Source organism: Podarcis liolepis (genome assembly GCF_965112155.1).
Source record: "Podarcis liolepis genome assembly, chromosome: 2".
NCBI lineage: Eukaryota > Metazoa > Chordata > Lepidosauria > Squamata > Lacertidae > Podarcis > Podarcis liolepis.
In genome coordinates, this window is record NC_139555.1 from 53898571 (window position 1) to 53921304 (window position 22734).

General features: G+C 45.6%; 1 protein-coding gene and 1 long non-coding RNA gene across 2 annotated transcripts in view; both read right to left on the reverse strand.

Annotated features, from left to right (window-relative positions):
- Positions 1-22734, reverse strand: part of LOC310699654 — a 58019-nt gene that overhangs the window by 22220 nt on the left and 13065 nt on the right. The window lies entirely within an intron of this gene.
- Positions 17352-18973, reverse strand: POU4F3 (POU class 4 homeobox 3; the record flags this gene model as incomplete). The annotated part of the gene is made up of 2 exons (XM_083486826.1): positions 17352-18562; positions 18854-18973. The coding sequence occupies 2 exons, from the start codon at positions 18971-18973 to the stop codon at positions 17570-17572; spliced, it is 1113 nt and encodes a 370-aa protein (XP_083342952.1). The 3' UTR covers positions 17352-17569.

Below are 22734 nucleotides of genomic sequence, written 5' to 3' on the forward strand. Positions count from 1 at the left end.
ACATTTAACAAAAATTCAGGATTAACATTTTCTCATGAATGGTAATGACAAAAGAGATATGAACCAGGCAGGACTGCAAAAGTATTTGAGAAGGTTGGCATTGAGCAGGACTGCCTTGGGCATTTTGGCAGGACAGTATGAAACAAAACACAAACATTGAAAATGTATTCCCCCTCCTGCACCCTTCCCAAGTCTGAAGCCAGGGCCATGGAGATTTTTTCTCCCTTCTCACCAACTGCTTAGATTACTCCATGAAATCATGTGCCCTATGGAAGAAAATAGCCCAAGTTTGCACAGATAACAGCTTGTGTGCATGCTTCCCTAGTGCATGGTCCGTTTTGGCATGAGCAGTATAATGGGTATTCACAAAAAGACAGAGCAGGAATTGTCGACATAGGGCTCTTGCAGATATCCCTGCTCACAAAAATATCCACTGCACGCATAATCCATTTCTGCTTTATGATGCTCTTGTCAACACAGTCAGTGTTATTTCATAATGCATGAATTGGCCCTAAATTACCTTCCTTAAAGCATTTGAATTTAGAGGACTTAACATTTAAATCATTGTAGTTAAATCGCTCCACTTCCTCCCTCCACCCTCTGTTCTTCATGGGCAGCGAAAGGGGTGCACTGCAGGTACACAAGGAAAGGAAAAGATCTTCCCTATGTTACAAAAGCAGAAAAAGAGCCATCTACCACGTGCCTGCCCTAGGCTAAGTCACCTAGGCATTTTCTTGCTGTCAGCACAAGCTGAAGTTTACTTTGATATTAGAACCTCATACACAGCAGAACAACCTTACTTTACAGACTGATGCACATCTAGCTTGTGTCTGGAACTCCAAACGTGTAATCTTCCCTTTCTAAATCACATTTGCTCTTCTTCTAGTGGGTTTATCTTCTGAGCTGGTTTTTTTTTTATGTAGTTCCAGTTGTGTGAATTATACAGCATATTCGGGTGAGCTCTGCGCATTGTTTTCCCACAGGTAACTGTGAAAGAAATTTCAAACACCAGACATGAAAGAGATGTTCGCCTGTCTCCCATAAATACTGCAATCTCTACTTTTGGCGTTGCTTTTTATGCATATGAAAGGAGTACCTACAATCTCCTTTCTTGTCTTCCTTTTTAAACTGAGGTGGTGCTGGGGAAGCCCAAATATATTAATGTCTGATCAGGATGTGCTATCTTTTTATGTTTTCCTCAGGATCCAAGCTGTACACGAGTCCCAGGGAACATGTTTTATTAATGCTCGATATGGAACTTACACTAACGTTGTTGTTGCTGCAAATCTTCTCCCACCTTCCCTTGGTGGCAAGATTTGATCTGACTGCTTTTCAAGGGTAATGATGAGGCCAGCTAAACGTCAACCCCATAGAAGGGTGATAAGCTACACGAACCTTATTCTACAGAACAAGGCTCAAACAACTGGTCTCTACTTCTCACCATGAGACTGGGGTACTTTGCTGCCCCTACACAGTGGAGTGTCTTTGTTGATTGTGGTCATTATTTAATATGAAGTTCTCACACATTTTTCATACTCAGACCACCATCTCTTCAGAGTCTGCAAATTAGTGGGTTTACTCATGCGAATAGTTGCAAAAGACTGCTTTCACAAATGCATTCACTAGTCTAGCAGAGGAAAGTAGTATTTTCGGTGCACATGCTGGGAATGCCAGTTCCCAGTGTATCAGGAAATGTATTAACCTCTGTTCAAAGCCTATGCAATGGCGAATTTAAAAGAGGGTGCAGAAGTATCTGAACTTGCTCCTATGAACTTGTTAGTTACAATATTTATCTTCCAAAAATAAGAACAGTGGAAACAAAACAACTCAGGATAATCTGCAGTAACCCATTTCTTTTCCTTATTTGCTTTGAGCCGTTCTCTTCCTCTTCCTCTTCCTCTTTGTTGTCGTTATTGTTTTTTGTGTATTAGAAATGAAAATAAAAGCAGTTACCAAAACAAACAAAAAAAATCATTATCAGAGGCCCTTCTCTGAGTCCTTCCGTCTTCTGAAGTTAGGCAGATGTGATCAGAACAGATGACCTTTTCAGTGGCGGCACCAGGCATAGGGAATGTTCTTCCAAAAGATAACAGGACACTAAATTTGCTATCTTTTCAGTGTCATCCAAATACCTATATATTTTCCCAGGGCTTCCAAACCTAGCTAGTTTTGAACTGATGAGTCTTTTTTCCTGGGTTCTGTTCTGTTTTTGTTTTTTTTGCTTGCTTGCTGTTTTATAAGATTGTGGTTTTATATATCTATTTTTTAAAAAATATTATTTCATGATTTTTTAAACCACTCTAAAAATTGTTCGTTTCTGCACAGCATGTAAATTATGCCATCAGCTAGTAAGGCATGCTGAACAAGGTGAGAGGCTAATTTTTTGCTACCTGCACATGCAACCTGCTTGCCAGTTGGGAGCATCAAACATAAATGAATCTAGCTCAGACAATGGCCAAATCAATTTTCAATACCTTCTTGGGTGATAGCCAATGCATATCATGCTCAGTGGGTGATTCCACCCACTGAAATAAAAAAACCATAAGTAACTGAAGTCCATTTATTTCAATGGGTCTACTCTGAGTATGACTTACTTAGTTGGCTACCACCCATGAATTGTTATTGGCTTCAGGGCCTGGAGCTGTGGCATATGTTCATATGAAGACTGGGGCAGGCAAGCCTCTCCCGAAAGTCCAAAGCAGAACTATACAGAACAAAACCCTATTCTTTTAAACTCATCACTGAATCATTCAGGAACTTTGCATTATTTCTCTTTGGGTAGGTGATGGCAGGTTTTCCTTTCCAACTTGTACATTTTGATTGTCGGTAAATAGGGATATATGGCACTCTTTTGTACAATAACTCACAATAAGGAACAGACTCAACAGCCAGCTAGGATAGGATTAGGAGCAATCATACGGTGAGAATGATAAAAATAACTTTTGCTTCCTTCTAGAAATGCTGCCTTGCTATTTGGGGTATTTGTGTGCAGTTGTGAGGGGAGGAGCCAAGTTCAAAAAGTTTGAGAAATGCCACTTTAGTATAAAATCAGAGTGGAGAAAAGTGTGGGAAGGTACTTCCTTTTCCATGCCAAAACCATGACATCTCATCGTGCAGACTTCATGGCACAGGACAGCTCATGCTGTGGAGCTGTGAAGCTTCTTTTGCACTTGTCCCCCTGTTGGATCTGACCTCACTCCCTTCAATAGAGCATCCTTGGAGAATATGCCTGCCTCTGTCTATAGAACATTTAGTAACTCTCTCTTGTCTCATTTATTTCTGCATCCAGATCTTCAGTTGCAGAAAGGAAACGCTTGTTAAACACACACACACACACACACACACACACACACACACACTTTGGCATATTTAAATTCTGATATCTGCAAGTTCCAATAGCACTGAAAACACTACTTCAGTTTGCTGATTTCTAGCATCGATAACCAACAGAGAGTGGATAGGATTGGAATATCCAGTGTTTGCTCAGTTATGCCTGTGGCAAAATGTGCTTAGTGTCCCAAGACTGATTAAGCTGAAACAACAAGTGAGAACAAAAAAACACCCCCAACAACACTGGCTGGACTGAAGCAGGAAGGATAGAGCTGTGAATGCTGAGTCTCTTCAGCTGGAATCCTGGAATATTGTCGGAATACTGTATAGTCAAATAAACTGATGGATACTGAATACATCTTCTCAAATTATGGATTATTTCAATGTAAAAGTTTTGGATCGCTTAGGAAAGAACTGTTATACAGTTTCATTTCTTCTATTAAACTACCTATTTGGATGGAAAGAAAGCGGCAGCCGCAAGACTTGACTATAAATTAAGTGACGGGTGATTTAACTGCTCACAAACTGCCCCTCTTTTTCTACTCATTCTCAATTGAATCTTCCCACTGTGGGATCAGCTGGCCTGCTTCCGAAATGCTGCCCTGTGCAGTGGAGTGTGCATCACTTTCTACCTGTGCTGCGGCAGCTTCTTCTCCTGAGCACACTCCCAAAATGCATATAATGGAAAGAGGCAGAGTCCTTGCATTATGTAACAAGCACAACACCTCAGTGCTGCTAATCTGATGCCTGTAGTGAGATTTCCTTTCCCCGGTTCTCCTCCTCATCTCCCTATGACACCAAATGTGCCTCTATTGATTTCCTCCCCACATTTGTTTTCATGATTTATTATTAATGGGATCATTTTTCCATCCTTCGAGCATGAAGGCAAATTTTGTGTAAAAATCAATTGAGTGAATGCCGCCGATGGCGTGTTTGGTTTTCTTTGCTTTCATCCCCCATGTGCTGTCCTCAGGAGACACAGCGCAGGATATTAGGAAACAAGCAGGGAACAGGGAGAGGAGGAATCAGTTGTTAGTGGCTCATATAGAGGAGCCCCTCTGTTCAATTGCTTGCTCATTCACTCTCTGCCTGTATGTCATCCTTTGCCTTCACACACACACACACACACACACACACACACACACAACAAACAAATAAACTTGGCCCTGCCCAGAATATTGATCACCAGAGAAAAGTTTATTTTATAATGTGATCATTATTGTAAGAGATTCAGGAGAACTAACAGGGTCACATTCCTCCATCCATCTTCTGAAATGGGTTATGTAGCAGGGGGACTAAAACCACCTCAGTCTTTTTTCCACTCAATATAATACAGGGTATCACCTTTCCATATTGCCAAATACTATACACCATTGCATGTTAGCTACCAAATCCTATAAATGATCAACTTTCCAGTATCAAATATCACTGGGTGGAAAGTACAAAATATGAAATACTGTTAAATCATGCAGCAATTAAATGAACCAGCAAAAGCATTTGGACAATATGTGACAGCAAAATTAAAAAGATTCAGCAAAATTAATAAGGATTTAAGAAAGAATTGCGTTGGTGGACATGCCCAAGGATTAAGACATTCTGGGAGATGATTTATAACGAAATGAAAAAGATATTCAAATATACTTTCCTGAAGAAACCAGAGGCCTTTCTCCTGGGCATGGTCGGCCAAATGGTGCCAAAGAAGGATAGAACTTTTTTTATGTATGCAACAACAGCAGCAAGAATACTTATCGCGAAGTATTGGAAGACACAAGATTTACCCACCCGGGAAGAATGGCAGATGAAGTTGATGGACTATATGGAACTGGCGGAAATGACTGGCAGAATCCGAGACCAGGGAGAAGAGTCGGTGGAAGAAGACTGGAAAAAGTTTAAAGACTATTTACAGAAATACTGTAAAATTAATGAATGTCAGACAAATGTTGGAATGAAGTTATATGGCTTTAGTAGAAATGTTATAAGGAATTAAGTATAAATAGATTAATAGAGTATTAAAGGAAAAAATAAGGTTAGAATGTGTTAAGATAATTATAGGATAGAAAACAGAGGAAGATGGAAAGGAATCGCTGAAACAATTAACAGAAGTGGAATAGAAAAAGGGAGGTGTGAGGAGGTCATTGAAATAAGTGAATGAAAGATAAGATATTGAAATTGTTTGATGTGTTTTAAACGGTTTTTGTTTTGTTTTGTTATTATATATATTTTAAAAAAAGAAAGAATTGCGATGACAATTTTGGGGAGTACAATTGTTTTTTACCTCCTTTGCAACGTGGAGGACAAGTTATCCATGTCCTAACATCATTACACTGTGCTTTTCCACTTTAGTGAATGACAATAAGGCAAATAATATTTTTTAAATGGAGGGAAAATCACGATGTAATGAAATCAGGGAAAGGATATGCTGCATCTGATATGTTGATAAGCCTATAATATAGTAGGAGAGGAAAACAACATGGGCTGAGATTTTGGACATCACATCTGCTTTTTTCATTATGATAATGGTCATCCGTGAAAAGTGTGTGAGAGCTCAGAATACCTTCCTATGAATTAAGACAATGGTGCCATTTGGTCAGAACTCTTGGGGGTAGATGCTCAGAGTCTCTCTTAGCAGAATGAGCAAGAAGCCCCTCAGAAACATCCAGGATGGCTTGCTACATTCTGAAAGAGCCCCCGCACCAACTACCCCAAGTAAGACCAGGATGTCCCCAAAGTCTAAATAAAATTACCTAACTGCACTAATGAGATTCAATCTAGTTTGTTAAGAAAATTCCCAAACTCGGATCCACGGGCAACTCTGGGTCATTTCTCTAAGGTAAGGTAAAGGTAAAGGGACCCCTGACCATTAGGGCCAGTCGTGACCAACTCTGGGGAAGGTAGTCTATCTTAAAGTTTTTATGTGTTTATATGCCTATCGCACTTTTAAACTTGAAATCCATTGTTGTATATTGTTTTAAATGTTTGTTTTGCTATTGGGATTGTAGTTCCATTTGTGTATCACAAGCTGGTCTCTGACTGTAATAAATTTCACGTTCATGTTCATGTTCACTCACTTCAAAATGAGATAAGTGGTTGAATTGTGAGCACTATATAGTTCCTATCCCTGACTATCAGATGCTGAGTAAGTAACAGAATCTAACCAAGCACATGGAATCTTTCTTAATTTGCATTACTGATACGAGTCACAGAACCCAGCTTTTCTCGGTGGTGCATTCAGATTTTTAAGGAGGACGGGTGTGGCATCTGTTTTGCATGCACAAGGTCTTGGGTTCAATCCTCAGCATCTTCAGGTAGAGTTGGGAGCTGCCTTGTGTTCCTTAAGTTATGCGAATGTCCACCATTATGTTGGCATCACACGGGCATTGCTCATTTTCAACACTTCTGGCTCACCAGAGACAGTCTCAAGCTCAAAAACAGCCTTCACTTCTGCCTTACAAGTTTTCTAATGAGATCATCAAATTCCAGCTTGGCTCTTATTTTCAATTCTGAATCTGTACAGATCTTGAAAAATTCACCAGTGTGCCAGGTCTTGGTAATTCTCACTTGGTCTCTGTGCTTCAAAGAAGTGTTATTCTCTTACGCTGCATGTCAGAGTCCATCGAAAGTAATGTTTAATTTGGAAGTTCAGGGTAACACTCAGTTTGAAAGTAGAGCTGTCAGCACTGATGAAACAACCAGCTGAAGAAACTTACAACTTATTTAGTTGTATGGGAGTTTTCAGCAGGTCCTGCCTAGATGGTTGGCAAGGCAAGGAGAATGCACAAAGAAGCACTTTATCTTACAGATAATGAAAACCAATGGCTACTCCACAAATGCTATGCATATGCTTCCTGCTAGCAGCTAGACAAATTTATGGAGGAGAGGGCGATCAAAGGTTATCAAAGACTTACTAGTCATGATGGGAAGAGATGCTTCCAAATACCAGTTGCTGGAAACCACAAGGAGGGAAAGTGCTCTTGTGCTTGAATCCTGCTTATGTGTTTCCCATTGGCATCTTTTTGGCCACTGTGAGAACAGGATGCTGGACTAGATGGGTCATTGGTCTGATCCAATAAGCTCTTCCTTATGTTCTTAGCTGTTTACATTGGACAAGCTAGTAATCAAAGAATCAAAGAAGTGTAGAGTTGAAAGGGACCCTGAGGATCATTGAGTCCAACCCCCTTCAATGCAGGAATATGCAGCTGTCCCGCATGGGGATCGAACCTGCAACCTTGGCATTATCAGCAGCATGCTCTAAGCAACTGGGCTCTCCAGCTGATTTAATTTCAATATATGGCACAGGTATTGCCATAGATCCATTTTCTGTGCTTCCATGACCAGTGATTTAGCAAGGGGTGTGTGTGTGTGCGCACACACATGTGCATGTGTGCATGTGCACACACACACACAGATGCATGCGCGTGGACACGCAGAGAGAGAGAGAGAGAGAGAGAGAGAGAGAGAGAGAGAGAGATCCTATTTAAGCAAGAACAATACAGGTATGAGACAACATTATGCTCTCCGTGCTTCTGCAACCATAAAGAAATCTCCAAAGTATGAGTTCAAATGTTGTGTAGGAGTGAGACATAGTGAGGTTTATATGAAGCAGCTAGAGTACAGGAGGAGGGGTAAGAGTTGCTGATACTTGTGCATCTGAGATCCCTATGGCATATTTTTGCACTGAGGTATAGCACAGCTGCCATCAGCACCCAATACCCGTGGACCACTTCTCCTACCCAAACCTCCTGGTAGGGACTGATGCCCCTGTGTTGGCACTCCTGATAAGCTGTTTCCATTGCCACAGGCTTATCTGACAGCAGCACTTTAATCTAGGAAGCCACCCAACTCCTCAAATTTCCTGCAGTGCCATGGAGCACTCTGCTTTGCATGGGGGGCAATGTGGGAAATGTAAGTGGTGGGCAGCTTCCCAGATCCAGCTGCTCCTGCCAAGGAAGCTGGTGTCTGTGGTGGGGACCAAACAATGGTTGAACCCAGTGATGATGAGCCACCTTCCCAGGCAGCTCCCCACCCCTTTCAAGAACCATAGCAGCACTCCCTCTCAGCTATGAAACTGAATGGCCTCATGCCAGTGGCGTAGCGTGGGTTGTCAGCACCCGGGGCAAGGCAAGTAATTTGCACCCCCTAACCCGTGGATTTGCGCCCCCTAACCCTAACCCCCAGATGTTGCGCCCGGTGCGCCCGGCCCCCCCTGCACCCCCCACGCTACACCACTGCCTCATGCTGCTTGCTGAATCTCAGCCTAACTTCTTTCACAGTCAGGCTAAAATGAGAAAACTCTTGCAAACCCGTCTTAGCTCATTGGAGGAAGCATGGGATAAGCATGGCAAATCAAATAGCTTCACAACAGGCAGAAATTCAGCAGGTGAAGATTTTGCCCACCACTGCTTCTGCCTGGAAGGTTCACCTGCTGAATGTACACTTGTTATGTTGCTGTAGAGCATACAGGAACCCTATCAACAGAGAAATTGACTCTGGGGCAAATGCAACCTGAGGTTGAGGCATATGTTAACTGTCTATCTGACTGGATGAAGTGGGTTCATTTCACCAAATCAGGTTGATACAGACTGCCTTGTCTTATGTTTTAATTATATACCCTGAGATCTCTCCAGAATTGCAGCCTAACATTTGAGCTGATGATTAACTCTTGGCTTCATCCCATCATGCTTGCCTAGAGCTCTCTTACTTTTGTAGGAATTCTCTCTCTGAAGAAAGGGGGGAGGGGGTTTAATCCCAAAGCAGTTATTATGTGCAACTACAATCCACTCCTTGTATTAAAGGCAGGCATTCAGTTCTGATTCAGTTGCAAACTCTTTGGCTGGCCCTGCTCCTGGTCTTTTAACTGCAGCCTGACATTTAGCAGATGGAGTTTCCCCCATCACTTCATCCCTTTTCCCAGGAAAAGCTTCTTCTCCTCCTGCCTGTCCGGGTTCTGTCAAAAGCAGCAGAGTACCATCCATAAGAAGCAAAGAGGCAAGTGACAGCTTAAACTAAAGGGATGTATGCTTTCTTCTTTTAAGGTGCATTTGTGTGAATTAACTTTAAAATTCAGAAAGATGACTATGTGGATAAAACTAGGGTTCTTAATAAGCTGCATTACAGCAGAGCCAAGCACCTTTATAGGTCTGTGGGCACATTTGGATTTTTGAGCAAGTGCTATGGGTGACAGCCCCTCTGGTCACATCTATCACCCCTCCCCACATCTATCACCCACACAGAGAGAAAGAGAGGCGGGAAGAGGGAAAGCACACAGACACAGGCGCGTGCACACACACACGTTGCTTTTCGAAGGGATCAAATCCAGTAGAATCAAATTGAGCCTTGAAAAACATGTGACTGTACATCTGTGGAATGTCTCCCCCCTGAAATGTGCCTCACCTCTATGTTCATTAAATTGGGCCCTTTTATGGTCAGGTTTGTAGAGGTTTGTGGGTTAAGTCGTTTTCAAATTATGCTGCTGCTAATTGAGTTCCTGTGAATAATATTACGTAGTATGTTGTATGTTGCCTTATTTTGTTGTAAACTACCCTGTGTATTTTTGGAGGAGGATGATATAGAAATCTCTTAATAATAAATAAACTTCAGCTTTTCATTCTGACTAAGGTGTGTGTGTGTGTGTGTGTGTGTGTGTGAGAGAGAGAGAGAGAGAGAGAGAGAGAGAGAGAGAGAGATGGAAGGAGGGAGGGAGCTCAGAAGGCATCTGCGGAGATCTCAAGGGCACCATTGTGCCCACAGGCACTCTGTTGGCAACCCCTGCATTATGGAAAAATTGTGATAAATCGGAACTGGCAAACTTCTCTTCTTTCTCTGTGTCAAGAGCTGATGAACTTGCAAGCTAACTGAGCTAACGAACAGAGAAGGCTGCGGTAAGGGAATGTGAGTGTCATCTGAGCCTCTTCCACACTTTTGTACTGCATGTCAAGCTGCACCTGCCCACATTCCTACACAACCATAACAGGGTAAAAGGCTCCCTGTCCTTCTCTGGTCCCCTCGTCCTGTCAGATCAGGGGGAAATGGCACAGTCTTTCCTGACTGCTGTCATGTTGTAATCATGTCTGCATCAAGAAAAACTTCTTACAGAGCAGCAAAATGTCCAGATGGACCAACTCCTTGACTGGAATGTGTATAGAACGTTCGTCTTTTGTAGGACTCACATGCAGAAAGCAAGTTTTCTGTTTCACATCTTTCATTCTCTTATTCAAGAAACAGCAGGCCACACACTTTCTTCAAATGTCTTTCATGAACAGTAGAAAAAGGAACACTATAAGGTTCGTACACTGCTATCATATCTCCATCTGGAGGATTGACTCGACCACCATGGAGATGAGACTCTTATCTCACGGGTGAGGCAGCATTACTGGGAATGTTAAGTTTTCTCTTTGAGTTGGATACTCCTCTCCTGGGCATACACAAGATTCTGTGTTGTGTCTCCCAATCTATTCATTTATTTCATAGAATCATAGAATCATAGAGTTGGAAGAGACCACAAGGGCCATCGAGTCCAACCCCCTGCCAAGCAGGAAACATGTATACCCCACCCTTTCTTTAAAGTGCTAAGAGCAGCGTAGCTGGTTCTCCCTCTCTCCCATTTCATCCTCACAACAACTGTGTGAGGTAGGCTAGGCTTTGATATGGAGCCTGGCCCAAGTTCACCCAGTGAGCTTCATGGCTTGAACCCTGGACTCTGAGGCCTTACTTTTAACACCCTAAGCACTATACCTCACTGTCTCTCAGTTTTGCAAGAAGAGCACCAAAAGCAGAGGCAGTCTCTACCAGGAAGCAAAGCAGAGCGACTGATTCAAATGGCATATTTGGGTGCCACTAAAGTTTGGCAGTGTGACAGACAGATCTTTCTGACCCAGAGGGCACAATCTACCAAGGAGAGTTCTTCCACAGTCCCCCTTAGATCCAGTAGGGTTTATTGTGGATAATTTCTCTCTCTCTCTCCCTCTCTCTCTCTCTCTCTCTCTCTCTCTCTCTGTGTGTTGGTGTTGTTGCTGTGTTCCATTAGTTAATGGAAATAGGAGCGACATTAAGATTTTCTGCCTCAGACAGCACTTAGACTCGCCATGACCAAAATAAAACAAACCCTGCAAGTTCTCTGCTCTCTAAAATATAGGCCTATTTGGTAGATGTTATTAATATTGAATAAAACAGAGTCGGGGAACCTTTTTCAGACGGTGGACCATGATTCCCTTCTGGGCGACTTCCAGGGACCACATGCCAGTGGAAGGCAGGACTGGCTGCAAAAGTGGGCAGTGAATGCAATGAATGCAAATTCACCTTTGCCCAGTAGGCTAGTTTCTACAGACCACCCACCTACTCTATCGGATAGAGTCTATCCTACATCTAGGCAAGCAGGAAGCCTTTTCAAAGTTCATGGACTTCTGACGAAGAACGAATCAATGGTCCAATTGGATTTTTAAAACGTCCTAACTTAACCCATAATCGCTTCTCCTGTTATGGCTGGGACATGTTTTCTCAAGTCCCTATGAGTTCCGCAGGGCTTCTTTTTCAAGGAGTGGGGTGTGGGGGATGGCAGCCTCGTTCTTCTCGCGTCTGGCTTGGAAGAAGAGACCAGAAGACGCTCGGCTGGAAGTTCTGGTCAAAGGAAGCCTTCCTTTCGGGATGGAATGGCGCTGCCTGTGCGCTTGGTCCCCTTCCCCGCTCCCCTCCAGCCTGGCCGGATCAGGTTCCCGCCGCCCTGCCCCTCCGCGGCGCTCATAATGAATGCTTTCATTCACAAACAAGGAAACTGACACGGGGCGTTTCTATCAGGAAGCTAATGGAGCCGCTTAATGACTAATTGATCAGATCCCCCAGCGCGACTCTAGCCCCGGCTGGCCCAGAGGAGCAGAGGCAATTACGAGGGGAGGTGACTTGGAAGGGGCTGATCCGGGCAGCGGGTGGAGAGGTGGGGGAAGGGTGGGGGGAGCCCTCCGCCCCCTTGGTGTATGATACGCGATCACTCAGTGGATTCGCAAGGGAGGAGGCAAGCAGGCCCGCAGGACTCGGAGAGTCACACACAGAGGAAGGAGCATAGGAGCCCTTCCTTCTGCTGAGTCAGGCCCCTGGTCAATCTTGGGTGCAGAAGGTCCCGCGTTCCTTCCTGGCCTCTCCAGGCAGCGGGGCTAGACTGGGAGACAGCCCTGCCTGGCCGCTGCGCGTCAGTGGAGACAGACCATGTACTGTCTGACTCGGTATATGGTTCTCTCGGTCGGTAGAACATGAGACTCTTAATTTCAGTGTTGTGAGTTCGGACCCCACGTTGGGCCAAAGAGTCCTGCATAGTTCAGCTCTACAATTCGATTATTCAATGAAAAAGCGAGAGGGGAAAGGCGTGATAGGAGGAATAGCATCTGCACACTCACATCGGCCACCATATTATGAGAGAGAGAGAGAGATCATTCTACTGTTTCCTTCTACTTTATAAAGCAACTGAGGGGAACGAGAAATATCGGCAGGAACGAACGTATCATAGTTTTTTTGTAGCCCATCACAAGACATTGATAGAAGAAGAAGAAGAAGAAGAAGAAGAAGAAGAAGAAGAAGAAGAAGAAGAAGAAGAAGAAGAAGAAGAAGGAGAAGAAGAAGGAGAAGAAGAAGAAGTACAGTAGTAGTAGTAGTTCTGAATTCTTTCTCTTCATACACAGAAACCAGCTGCTAGATAAATTCTGGCCCTCTGAGTTGCAACCCTTTTGCATCCTTATGAGCGGGGCTTACTTCTAAGTAGGCATGTACGAGACTTAGATGTTGGACAAACAAACAAACAAACAAAAAGTGCACAGAAGCTGGAAGATGCTGAGACTGATTTCATCACCGCATGGGAAATTGTGGGTGGAAAGGGAAGACAAGCCTTCACTCTGCACGATGGGACTCGGGGTAAAAAAGAGACTGAAGGACAAGCTCCCGCTTGCGCTTACATCGGAATGAAAATGCATGGGCACCTATAGCAGAAGAATGGACAGGGGCCCCTCAAGACAACTAATCAAAATCCAGGCATAAGACATTTATTGTCCAATTACAAGTCCTTTAACATAGGCAGTTGGCACTATTCTGCACGTGTTAAAAATTAAGAAGGGTAACAGACACCTCTCTCTCTCTCTCTCTCTCTCTCTCTCTCTCTCTGTGTGTGTGTGTGTGTGTGTGTGTGTGTGTGTGTGTGTGTTTCTCTGAGTCTCTCTCTCTTTCCCAGAATCGCTTTTGTTCTGCTTTATCTGATAAGTTCGGAACTTGCTTCCCGAAACATCCGCCCGACGGGCAATATAAAACTCACCAAACTGCAAGCTATATCCGGCAACAGTCAATGAGAAACCATCGCCCGCGTCATTCTCCTCTCCTGTTTTCTAACCCAGTGTAAGTAGCAGTCTGCTTGCCTGCCTGCCTTTGTAAGACAGGCTAAATGCAGCGCAGCGCGGTTCGTGGCAACGAAGAAGCTAATAAAGTACAACAGCTGTTTATCAATAAAAGATGAGGTTTTTTAAAGGGACGTACATCAAGAAATCCCTTCCAAAAGCACATCCTCAGGATTAAATCTGGGAAACTCCGTGGAGAAGAAAGTTGCGTTCTTGAAGTGGAATGCCCTGAGGTTGGCTTTATAGTAACCGTTTTTTAAAAAAATGGACAGTCTGTCTATGCAGGGAGCTGTCCAGGTGCTGAAATTGAGAACATCAACTTTGGAAGGCCAACTGGGTTTCAAAAAAGTTTCAAAAATCTGTTTCTGTTGACATGAGACTTTGGGGAAACTCTTCAGTTCCCGGGATCGTATCCGAAGAAAGAGAGCGAGAACTAGAGAATTTGTTAAGCCTGTCTTAAAATTGAACGCGATTCTATTAAAGCAAATCCTCATAGAAACTGGATGTTTACCTAGAAAATCGAAGAAGAAAAGTCTCACGAGCGGGGGAATCACGAGGAAGGCAGATTATAATAAAGAGGGGGGGGGGGCAAAAAAAAACAACCAAATAACACAGGAGGCTACGTTCAAAATACAGCAATGCAGCAGGCTAAGTAACCAGGAATGTTAAAATCATTAAATGCCTCTTACCTGTTAGTTTGTTTCTTAAATAAAAACAACCGCCACCAACCCTGAAAAGAGTATTTCTTGAAATCCAAGCGGATAGCAAAGACAGGATGCAGGCAGCATTGCTTTCTGCCCCTTTTATACCACGTTATCCAATTAATATTGCATCAACCTTATTTTAAAATTTCAGAACCCACAATATAATGTAATGACACAAGGGCATTTATTATTAAAGGACATTTGATTGGGGGAAATCATTGGGGCTCGCTGAGAAAACAAAATGAAACCAGGGCGTTGAAGGAGAGTTTAATGCTCTTTCTTACGATTTTCTTCATGGGACTAAAAAAAAAACTTTTAAAAAAACCACACTCAGTAAGGAGCTTTTCTTGTTATTTTTTCAAAGGAAGCAGAATGTGGTCGGAGTTTTGTTGCTGGATATTCATTGATATGCAAGGGCGAGACATTCCGAAGATCGCTGCGGTTCGAGCATTAATTTTTAATCCTTTAAGGTGCTTCGGGGATTTATAAACAAAAGCCCTACTTTCCTTTTAAGCAGAATTCCAAATCAACCTTTGATACAGTTGTTTTGAGCGATTTCTTTGCTTCTCAATGGAACTTCAGACAAAGAAGTTCCGTCCTTGTCCTGCTGAGAAGGGCTTCGGCTAAACTTTATTACAAAAACAATCCGTCCGGTATTTTGTTTTATTTTTTAATGAACAGCGATAAAATTTGATTATTTTTTTAAATGAACTGCGAAATTATTTTCACCATTAGTGGGCTCTGTAGGCTTTACCACAAGAAAGTTTTAAGATTTTGGCAAGAGATGTTGTTATATTAGAGTACCTCTCTCTCTCTGTCTCTCTCTCTCTCTCCAAAACATTGACCATCCAATAAAAAAGTTTGCACGCGGGAACAGCGGTAATAAATGCATCAAAACAAAAATACGTCAGATGTAGGGATGAGAATTAAGTGTTATCATTAACAGTCAAAGTATGATATAATGTGAAGAAAGAACTGGTTTTCTAGGAAGAAGATGCGGGCCGAAATTAGGTATAACGTAATACAGTACATACAATAATCTTAAGGAACGGCTTGACAGCTATCGCAGCAACCCTGTAACGCTTTTCCGATGAGTTAGCCCCTCTGAACTCGGAGTACATCGTATAGGAAAATATTTGGAAAATCTAGTTCAGGAATACTTATATTGGGGTCAACCACAATGTCACAAAAGCGTGGCAAGCTTTCACCTTCTCCAGAACTCTTCGTCAGGCAAGATGTGCCACTCTCTTTTCTGGCACAAATATTACTCGCTTCACTGAAACATTTTAGCGCGCCTAAAAATGTTTCTCCCTGACCCCCACACTTCTCCATCTAAACAGAAAGCAAGATCAACCACAAAATCAACCCACAAAACGGTCGTGGGGGCGGGGGAGGGAGAAAAAAAAACTTCAGTTCAGGTTGAAAAATAAAGCTTCTTTTATTTGAGAAATTTCAGAATGTCTTTCCAGGGAGACGGGGGCAGAAAGTTAGTGACAAAGAGAAAGGTGTAGAGATGACAGGAGTGAACAAAATGCCCCAATTACAGGGAGGAAATATAAATTTTCCAAGGAGAGGGGCGGATACAAATACAGACAACACATTTTGCAAAAAGAACTCTTTACTTAGTGCAGAAACATGTTTAGATCAAAGCCCGGACGAGGACTGACAGCTATATTTTAAAAACTCCTGCGGGACTGTCTTCAGTTCAAAATGGGTTCCGCAGTGGGCCAAAAGTAAACTCTTTTCGGAGGTGAAATGAAAAGTCTCACATCTATTGCTGTTTTTCTTTTAAAGTCACTCAGACTCAACAGACTCAAGTGAAAGAGCTCGGATTTCAAGCCTGCTAAACCCACTAAACTCCAGTTCCAATGAGCTTTTATGCAGTTAGTGTTGCAGATCGTCCTGTGCGGGTGAAAGTTTTCCTTACTAGAAGGGGAGTTTTACTTTTTGACCGGGATGAGGTGCCTTTTGGCCGGTGGGGGGTGGGGGTGGGCAGACACGTTACGCCATGTGGATGCAGTGGCTCACCTCAGGCAAAAATCTATGACTTGCTGCTGGCTCAGTATGATCTTTCAACACGTGTTTGGAAATAAAAAAGTAAACGCATCCACGAGTCGCTGATGGAGGGTGGGGAATGCAAGTTCCCCCACTCCCCAACAAAGATTTCCATTCGGCATGGATTTATTTCAGATAACCCCCTCTTCCTTCCTCTCTCCTCACCCAAGAAACAACGAACTATACGGCATCTGGAGAGAGGCAGGCGTGTGTGTGTGTGAAAAATAAGACCAAGCCATTTTGCTGTTAAAAACAAAGCTCGGCCCACCTCCGCTTTTTAAGAAGGAATCGGGTTTTGTTTTGTTTTTTAAGTTATCCACAGCATGCAATTGACCAAGCATGTAAAAGGCGGTGGAGCAACAAAAACTACCCAAACCTGGCTTCAAATTACAATAGCGGACTTTCAGAAAATAGCCTCCCCCTGCCCACCGATACAAATCCACAAAAACTGAATAAATCTTCGTTCCCTTCTCTCCCGGTCCTCTCTCTTTCCCCCACCTCTCTCTGCATAAATCCAGATGCGGTTGATTCCCCCTCCGAACTGCATCAACCACTGCCGTTCTTATTGCGTCATTTTTTATTTTTATTTTTTTTAAAAAAGAAATCAGTACCTCTCGAGTTTAAACTCTTCCAACAAAAACGGCAAGCTTCATACACTCTCTAGGACGCCAGAAGACACACACTCGGGTGAGAAGAGAAACCCAGAAGGATGAAACGGGGAAAGATGGCTTGGAGGTTGGGGGAGAAACAAACTTTTTGTGTGCGCGCGCGTTTTATTTTGGATGGATAGGCCGGTTGGTAGTTTTGATTTGCAGCCGCTCCCGCAGGGAGGAACAACAGTAAGCTGTGCCAACTGAATGATGATGATGGAAATAATTAATAAGCAATTAATAAATAATAGTAATAATAATAATAATATAAATAAATAAATAAACCAGGCGGCCGGTGGCCAGAGGAAAAGAAGTAAGCGTTTGTTGGTTGGTTAAGGTCCATGGCTTTGTGGCTCGGTAGGGCTGTCCATTTATTCCGCTCCCTGTTGCCGTCGAGCAACATCTATAGAGATCTATATAGATATATGTATGTGATCTATGGTCTTTGGTGCACCTTGCGTTCTCAGTGCCCCGCCGAGTACTTCATGCGCTTCTGCTTCTGCCTCTGGTTGCAGAACCAGACGCGCACGACGTTCTTCTTGAGCTCCAGCTTGTCGGCGATGGCGGCGATCTTCTCGGACGACGGGCGCGGCTGCAGCGCGAAGTAAGCTTCCAGCGAGCGCTTCTCGGGCGCCGCGATGGACGTGCGCTTGCGCTTGCGCTCGGCGCCGCGCAACAGCTCGGCCTGCGCGCTCCTCTCGCGACAGGCGGCCTCGGCCTCGTCGAGCCACGCTTGCAAAACGGGCTTGAGCGCAATCATATTGTTGTGCGACAGCGTGAGCGACTCGAAGCGGCAGATGGTGCTCTGGCTCAGCGAGCCGACGCCGGGCAGCTTCAGGCTGGCCAGCGCCGCGCCCACATCGGCTTGGGTCACGCCCAGCTTGATGCGCCGCTGCTTGAAGCGCTCGGCGAACGCCTCCAGCTCGCGAGGGTCCGACTCCACGTCGCCCAGGCAAGGCAAACCCGCGTGGGGAGCCTGTACCGGGGCCGTCGAGGGAGGCGGCGGCGGCGGAGCGTGTGCCATGCTCGCCATGGCTTGGTGGAGGTGGCCCATGGCTGCGCCCAGGTGTGGGTGCGCGTGAGGGTGCATGGGGCCGGCCAGCACCGCGCCCGGCTCGGGGCCGCCCAGCAGCGCGGGAGAGAGGTGCTCCAGGAGGTCTCCGCCGTCGAGGCTTTGGTGCTGCGCCCCGGCGTGGTGGTGCGGGTGGGGATGGTGCGGGTGATGGTGAGGATGTTGCGCGTGGTGGTGGTGATGGTGGTGCGAGGGCGCCGAGATGGCCACGGGGGGCGAGGAGCTGGACGCCGCCGACGTGCAGGGGACGCTGCTCATGGTATGGTAGGTGGCGTCGGGTTTGAAAGGATGGCTCTTGCCGTGCGAGACCAGGTCCACCGCCGCCAGAGCTTCCGCGCGGGCCAGCAGACTCTCATCAAAGCTCCCGAATATATTGCCCTGCAGCTGCAAGCAAGAACGCGCAGAGCGCCGTCAGTGGGGAATACCGTCAAGTCGGCATTCAAACACATTTTCTCTCTCTCAAGCACAGAGATTCCTCTTCTCAAAGCTCAGGTCATAAAAATTAATATGAAGGCGCAAGATGCTTTGCTGGAACAGACATGTGGATCAGAGAGAGGGAGGGGGAGAGGGAGAGAGGGAGAGGGAGAGAGATTGTGCAGGAGACATGAAAAAAACATTAAGCCGGGCCTGTCAGAAAATGTGCCTTCGAGCAGTCGCGAGGCTCCGTCTACGTACCTGCGGGGCTGGCAGGCACACGCGGCGCATCGCCTCCGAGCTGGAGTGCAGGCTGGCGAACTTGGCTTCCTGCAGGGCAGGGTGCACGCCGAAAGGCGCCTTGGCGTTCATGCCCAGCATCTTGGCGCACCTGGCCGGGACGCGGCGTCGGGCATCGAGGCCGCCTTGGTTCTCTGGCGGGCGCCTGTCAAAGTGAGCGGTGCTCAAGGACAACGCTTCCCTTGCCACGGCGCTGCGCCTCGGCCCCCCCGCCCCGCGCCTGCTTCCACCTCGGCTTCTTCACTCATCTTACAAGCCTTGCCTGCCATGGGACCAGCACCCTGTGCGCACGCGTGCTGCTGCTGCTGCTGGTGCCGGCCAAGAGGGAAGGGGGGGGAGCCCCAGGGATGGGAGCCAAGCAGGAAGAGAGCAGGGGGTCCCCAGCTAAGGCGCTGGGAAGGATCCTGCCAAAAGGCATTTTTTAAAAGGCCGCCCTGTCGGCTCTGACGGGGATTCCTTTCTGGCAGCGCGTTAAGAGGCCGGAGAACTGGCCAGGACGAAGAAAGCAGCTAAATGCGCACCGTCCCAAGGCGACAAACCTGGCCAGTTGTGGCGCTCCGTACGTTTTTTCCCAGCTCCAGAGGGGCTCGGGCCCGAGTTTCAAATCATAGAATTGTAGAGTTGGGAGCCTGAGGGTCATCTAGTCCAACCCCCTGCAATGCCGGAATATGCATCTGTCCCATACAGAGATCCAACCTGCAACTTTGGCGTTATCATCACTTTGCAGTCTAGGCAACTGACCTATTCTTTTTTTTTTTACAACAGCAGAATAATAATAATTTGAAGGCTTGGAAAAGAACCGCGTCTTTTGCAAGATCTGCTGGATGAGCCTATTATATATAACGGATATATTATAACATAGCTTTCCTCCCAGGCAACATACATTGGTTACGCCTCTCTTTTATCTTCACAAATACAACAGGTAAGGATCGGCAGAGAGACAGACAGACACCAGTCCAGGATCAAATTCTGGCCTAGTGGGGATTTGAAGCCTCCCCAAGACTACTCTGATACTCTAATCACTACACACAGAAGAGAATTTACCCTGGAATAACGAACACCCCTTTGTTAAATCACGTGCACACCCCGCCCCATTGCCTCTACATGCATACCTTGGCTCTGCACCCCAAGTCCTAATAAATAAACACTTTCTCTTGCTCCTCTACCTACCAGTCATGGGCGTATCCAGGATTCTTGGGGGGAGGGCAGGACTTTGTTGGGGGGCAGAACTCATGCAATTGGTCAGTCAGTTAAGCATTTCTATTGTTTTACTTGGTCTAGGGGGCAGCTGCCCCCCATCCCCCCACACTACCAGTGCCCATATTTCTTTCATGAAGGTGGGACCTGTTTGCACAAAATTTGACTCAGGTCCAAGGAAATCTCTACTCATCTAGGGCCCTGCCGGTTCTTCTCCCCAGCCGCAAAAAAATGCCTATGGGTTCCAGATGTTTTCTATCTCCTGGGTGTCATAATCTGAATCTATTAAATGCATTGATCTTAAATCTTTTTGTTTGTTTGTTTCTTTTTTTCTTTTTCTTTTTTGACAGCTGCACAAATCTCTGATTCTTTTAATGAAGGATAAAGTATGTTTAGTGCTTCTCTTCGGTCGGTTTCTAAAAACCTAGCAGTGCAGAAACTCTTTCCTTGAACGGTAGGTAGACTTTCCTGCGATGACTTGTGTGGCTGCTTAGCTGGGGAAACACCTCGCAGAGAAAAATACCTCCTGAAAATGGGCCGATGGGAAAGACCTGTTACTGGGGGTTGGTTAACAAGGGTTGTTGACCGATTATGGGGAACTTATGCAACTGTGTACACAAGCACTGTGGGACAGGTTAGGTCAACCTAGAAAAGAACTTGTCTGCTCTTCCTTCCCCCTGACCACACATCATTGTCCCACCACCAATACCCTGGCTCTGAGCCTTCTTCCTCTGGGGGTTCCCATGGGATTCCCAACTGGTGCTTCCCAGCCAGTCCCTGACACACATAGCCATCATGGCTAGGAGTAATGGATAACCTTATACATGAGGATTTGTATAATCCTCCCTTAAAACCATCCCAGTAGGTATCCAGCCAACTACTACAACCTGCGGGAACCTGTTTTGCCCAGGAACTTCTAGTCTCTGCTCCATTAGAGCTTGGAAGCAGGGAGGGAGAATCTTCATCACCTCTCTGTTGTGAAGGGGATCTAGTTCTCCCTCCTGGCTAACAAAAGCTGTCCAAATTTTCTCCCATCTGTCTCACTCCTGGAACTGTGTGGCAAGCGAGCACAGGAGAGTAACGCAACAGGTGCCCCAGGTTAGAGCAGCCACATGTTCAGAGCTGCCGCCAGGGCAAAGGGAAGCAGCTCACAGCCAGCACAGGGCACCACAAGGGAAGGAACCACAAAGTATTTGGGGCAGTGGGGGGGGGAGAAGAGGAACACAGTCTGATTCCAGGCTGGAGGAATTCATGTGGTTTGTAAGGGGGCACTCTCAGGCACCCCCTCTCAGTTGTGCACTCCCAGATGTACAGCCAGGATCAGCTACTAGAGGCCACACAGCCAAACCCAACCCTTTACCACACAATTCCTAGGAGTATCAGCTGCCCCCACAGTTGCCATCCAGGAGGCAGAAGCAGTGCTTGGTGAGGAGCAGTGATGGGGGGGGCAGGGTGCTGTCATTCCACCTTTGGGATCCATGGGTGCAGCTCTTGCCACTTGCCCTCTGTCTGAGGTGAGGGTAGCCAATGGTTCTCAAACCCTCAGTGAGTTTGGGAATATCCCCTGCTTGTGAAGACAGGCTCCAGCAGATTGAAAGGACAAGACCAATAGTGGGTCTAATGGTCAAGAAGGAGGTTTCTGCATGTGCTGTAGGGGGAAGTGAGAGACAGATGAGCCTTGTCAATCTGAGAGGTTAGCCTATCTAGGAGAATGAAAAATCAGATACCAAACTTCTGTTGCCTTGAGAGATATCTTCAGGAGAAAAAAAGTCTAAGGAGTAAACCCTACACAAATTTGGAGTGGAGTCCCTAAGATGGTTGGATGGCGTCTTGTACACCTCCCTCCGGCAACTCCTGCAGCCAAGTTGGTGCTAAATATGTTGCTCTGGTTTCCTTTGGGCCACATCAGTGAGGCTGAGCAACCCAGGACCTCCATACACGCTGCCCAGGCTTGCACCCTGGTGCTGCTAATGCAGTGGTTTGACTTCATCCCCAGAGGTGCACTCCATTATCTCTAGAGACAAACAGATGCCAATAATGACTGAAGCATCTCTGGTTAATGTAAGAGTGTATAATCTCCTCTCTCCTCCCCCTGCACACTGTTCTGGAGGTTCTCCTGAGCCAATTTTGGGGGTGGGGTGGAAAACAGGCATGCAGGGACATGTGGAAGGCGGAGAGGGCAAAAGCCCCATTGCACTTTCCCTTTCACTGACAGCACTCATTAGTTTAATCCTGCCCCATGTATGCCACCTTGGTTGTCATGCTATAGAAACAAAGAAATAAAACAATCCATTCATACTAATTGATCCCAGAGGTTTTTTTTAATGTTCTTGTAGTGGGGTTGCCCAGTCTTAAATTGTCACCACCAGCAACAAGGACAGGGGAACATGTGTCTCTCCAGATACTCCAGGAGTACAATTCTCATTATTCCTGACTATGGGCTATGCTGGCCAAGGCTGATGGGAGCAGGAGTCCTACAACATCTGGAGATTCACAGGTTTCCTCTCCCTGACATAGCATTTCCAGTTACTAAAAACTGGAGGAATATCTAGCGGTCCATTCTCCATCCCAGATCTCACTCTGTTGCCTGCTCAGACCTTTGTGGAGACAGGACATGGATCACAACCAGCCATGCTATCCAGCAA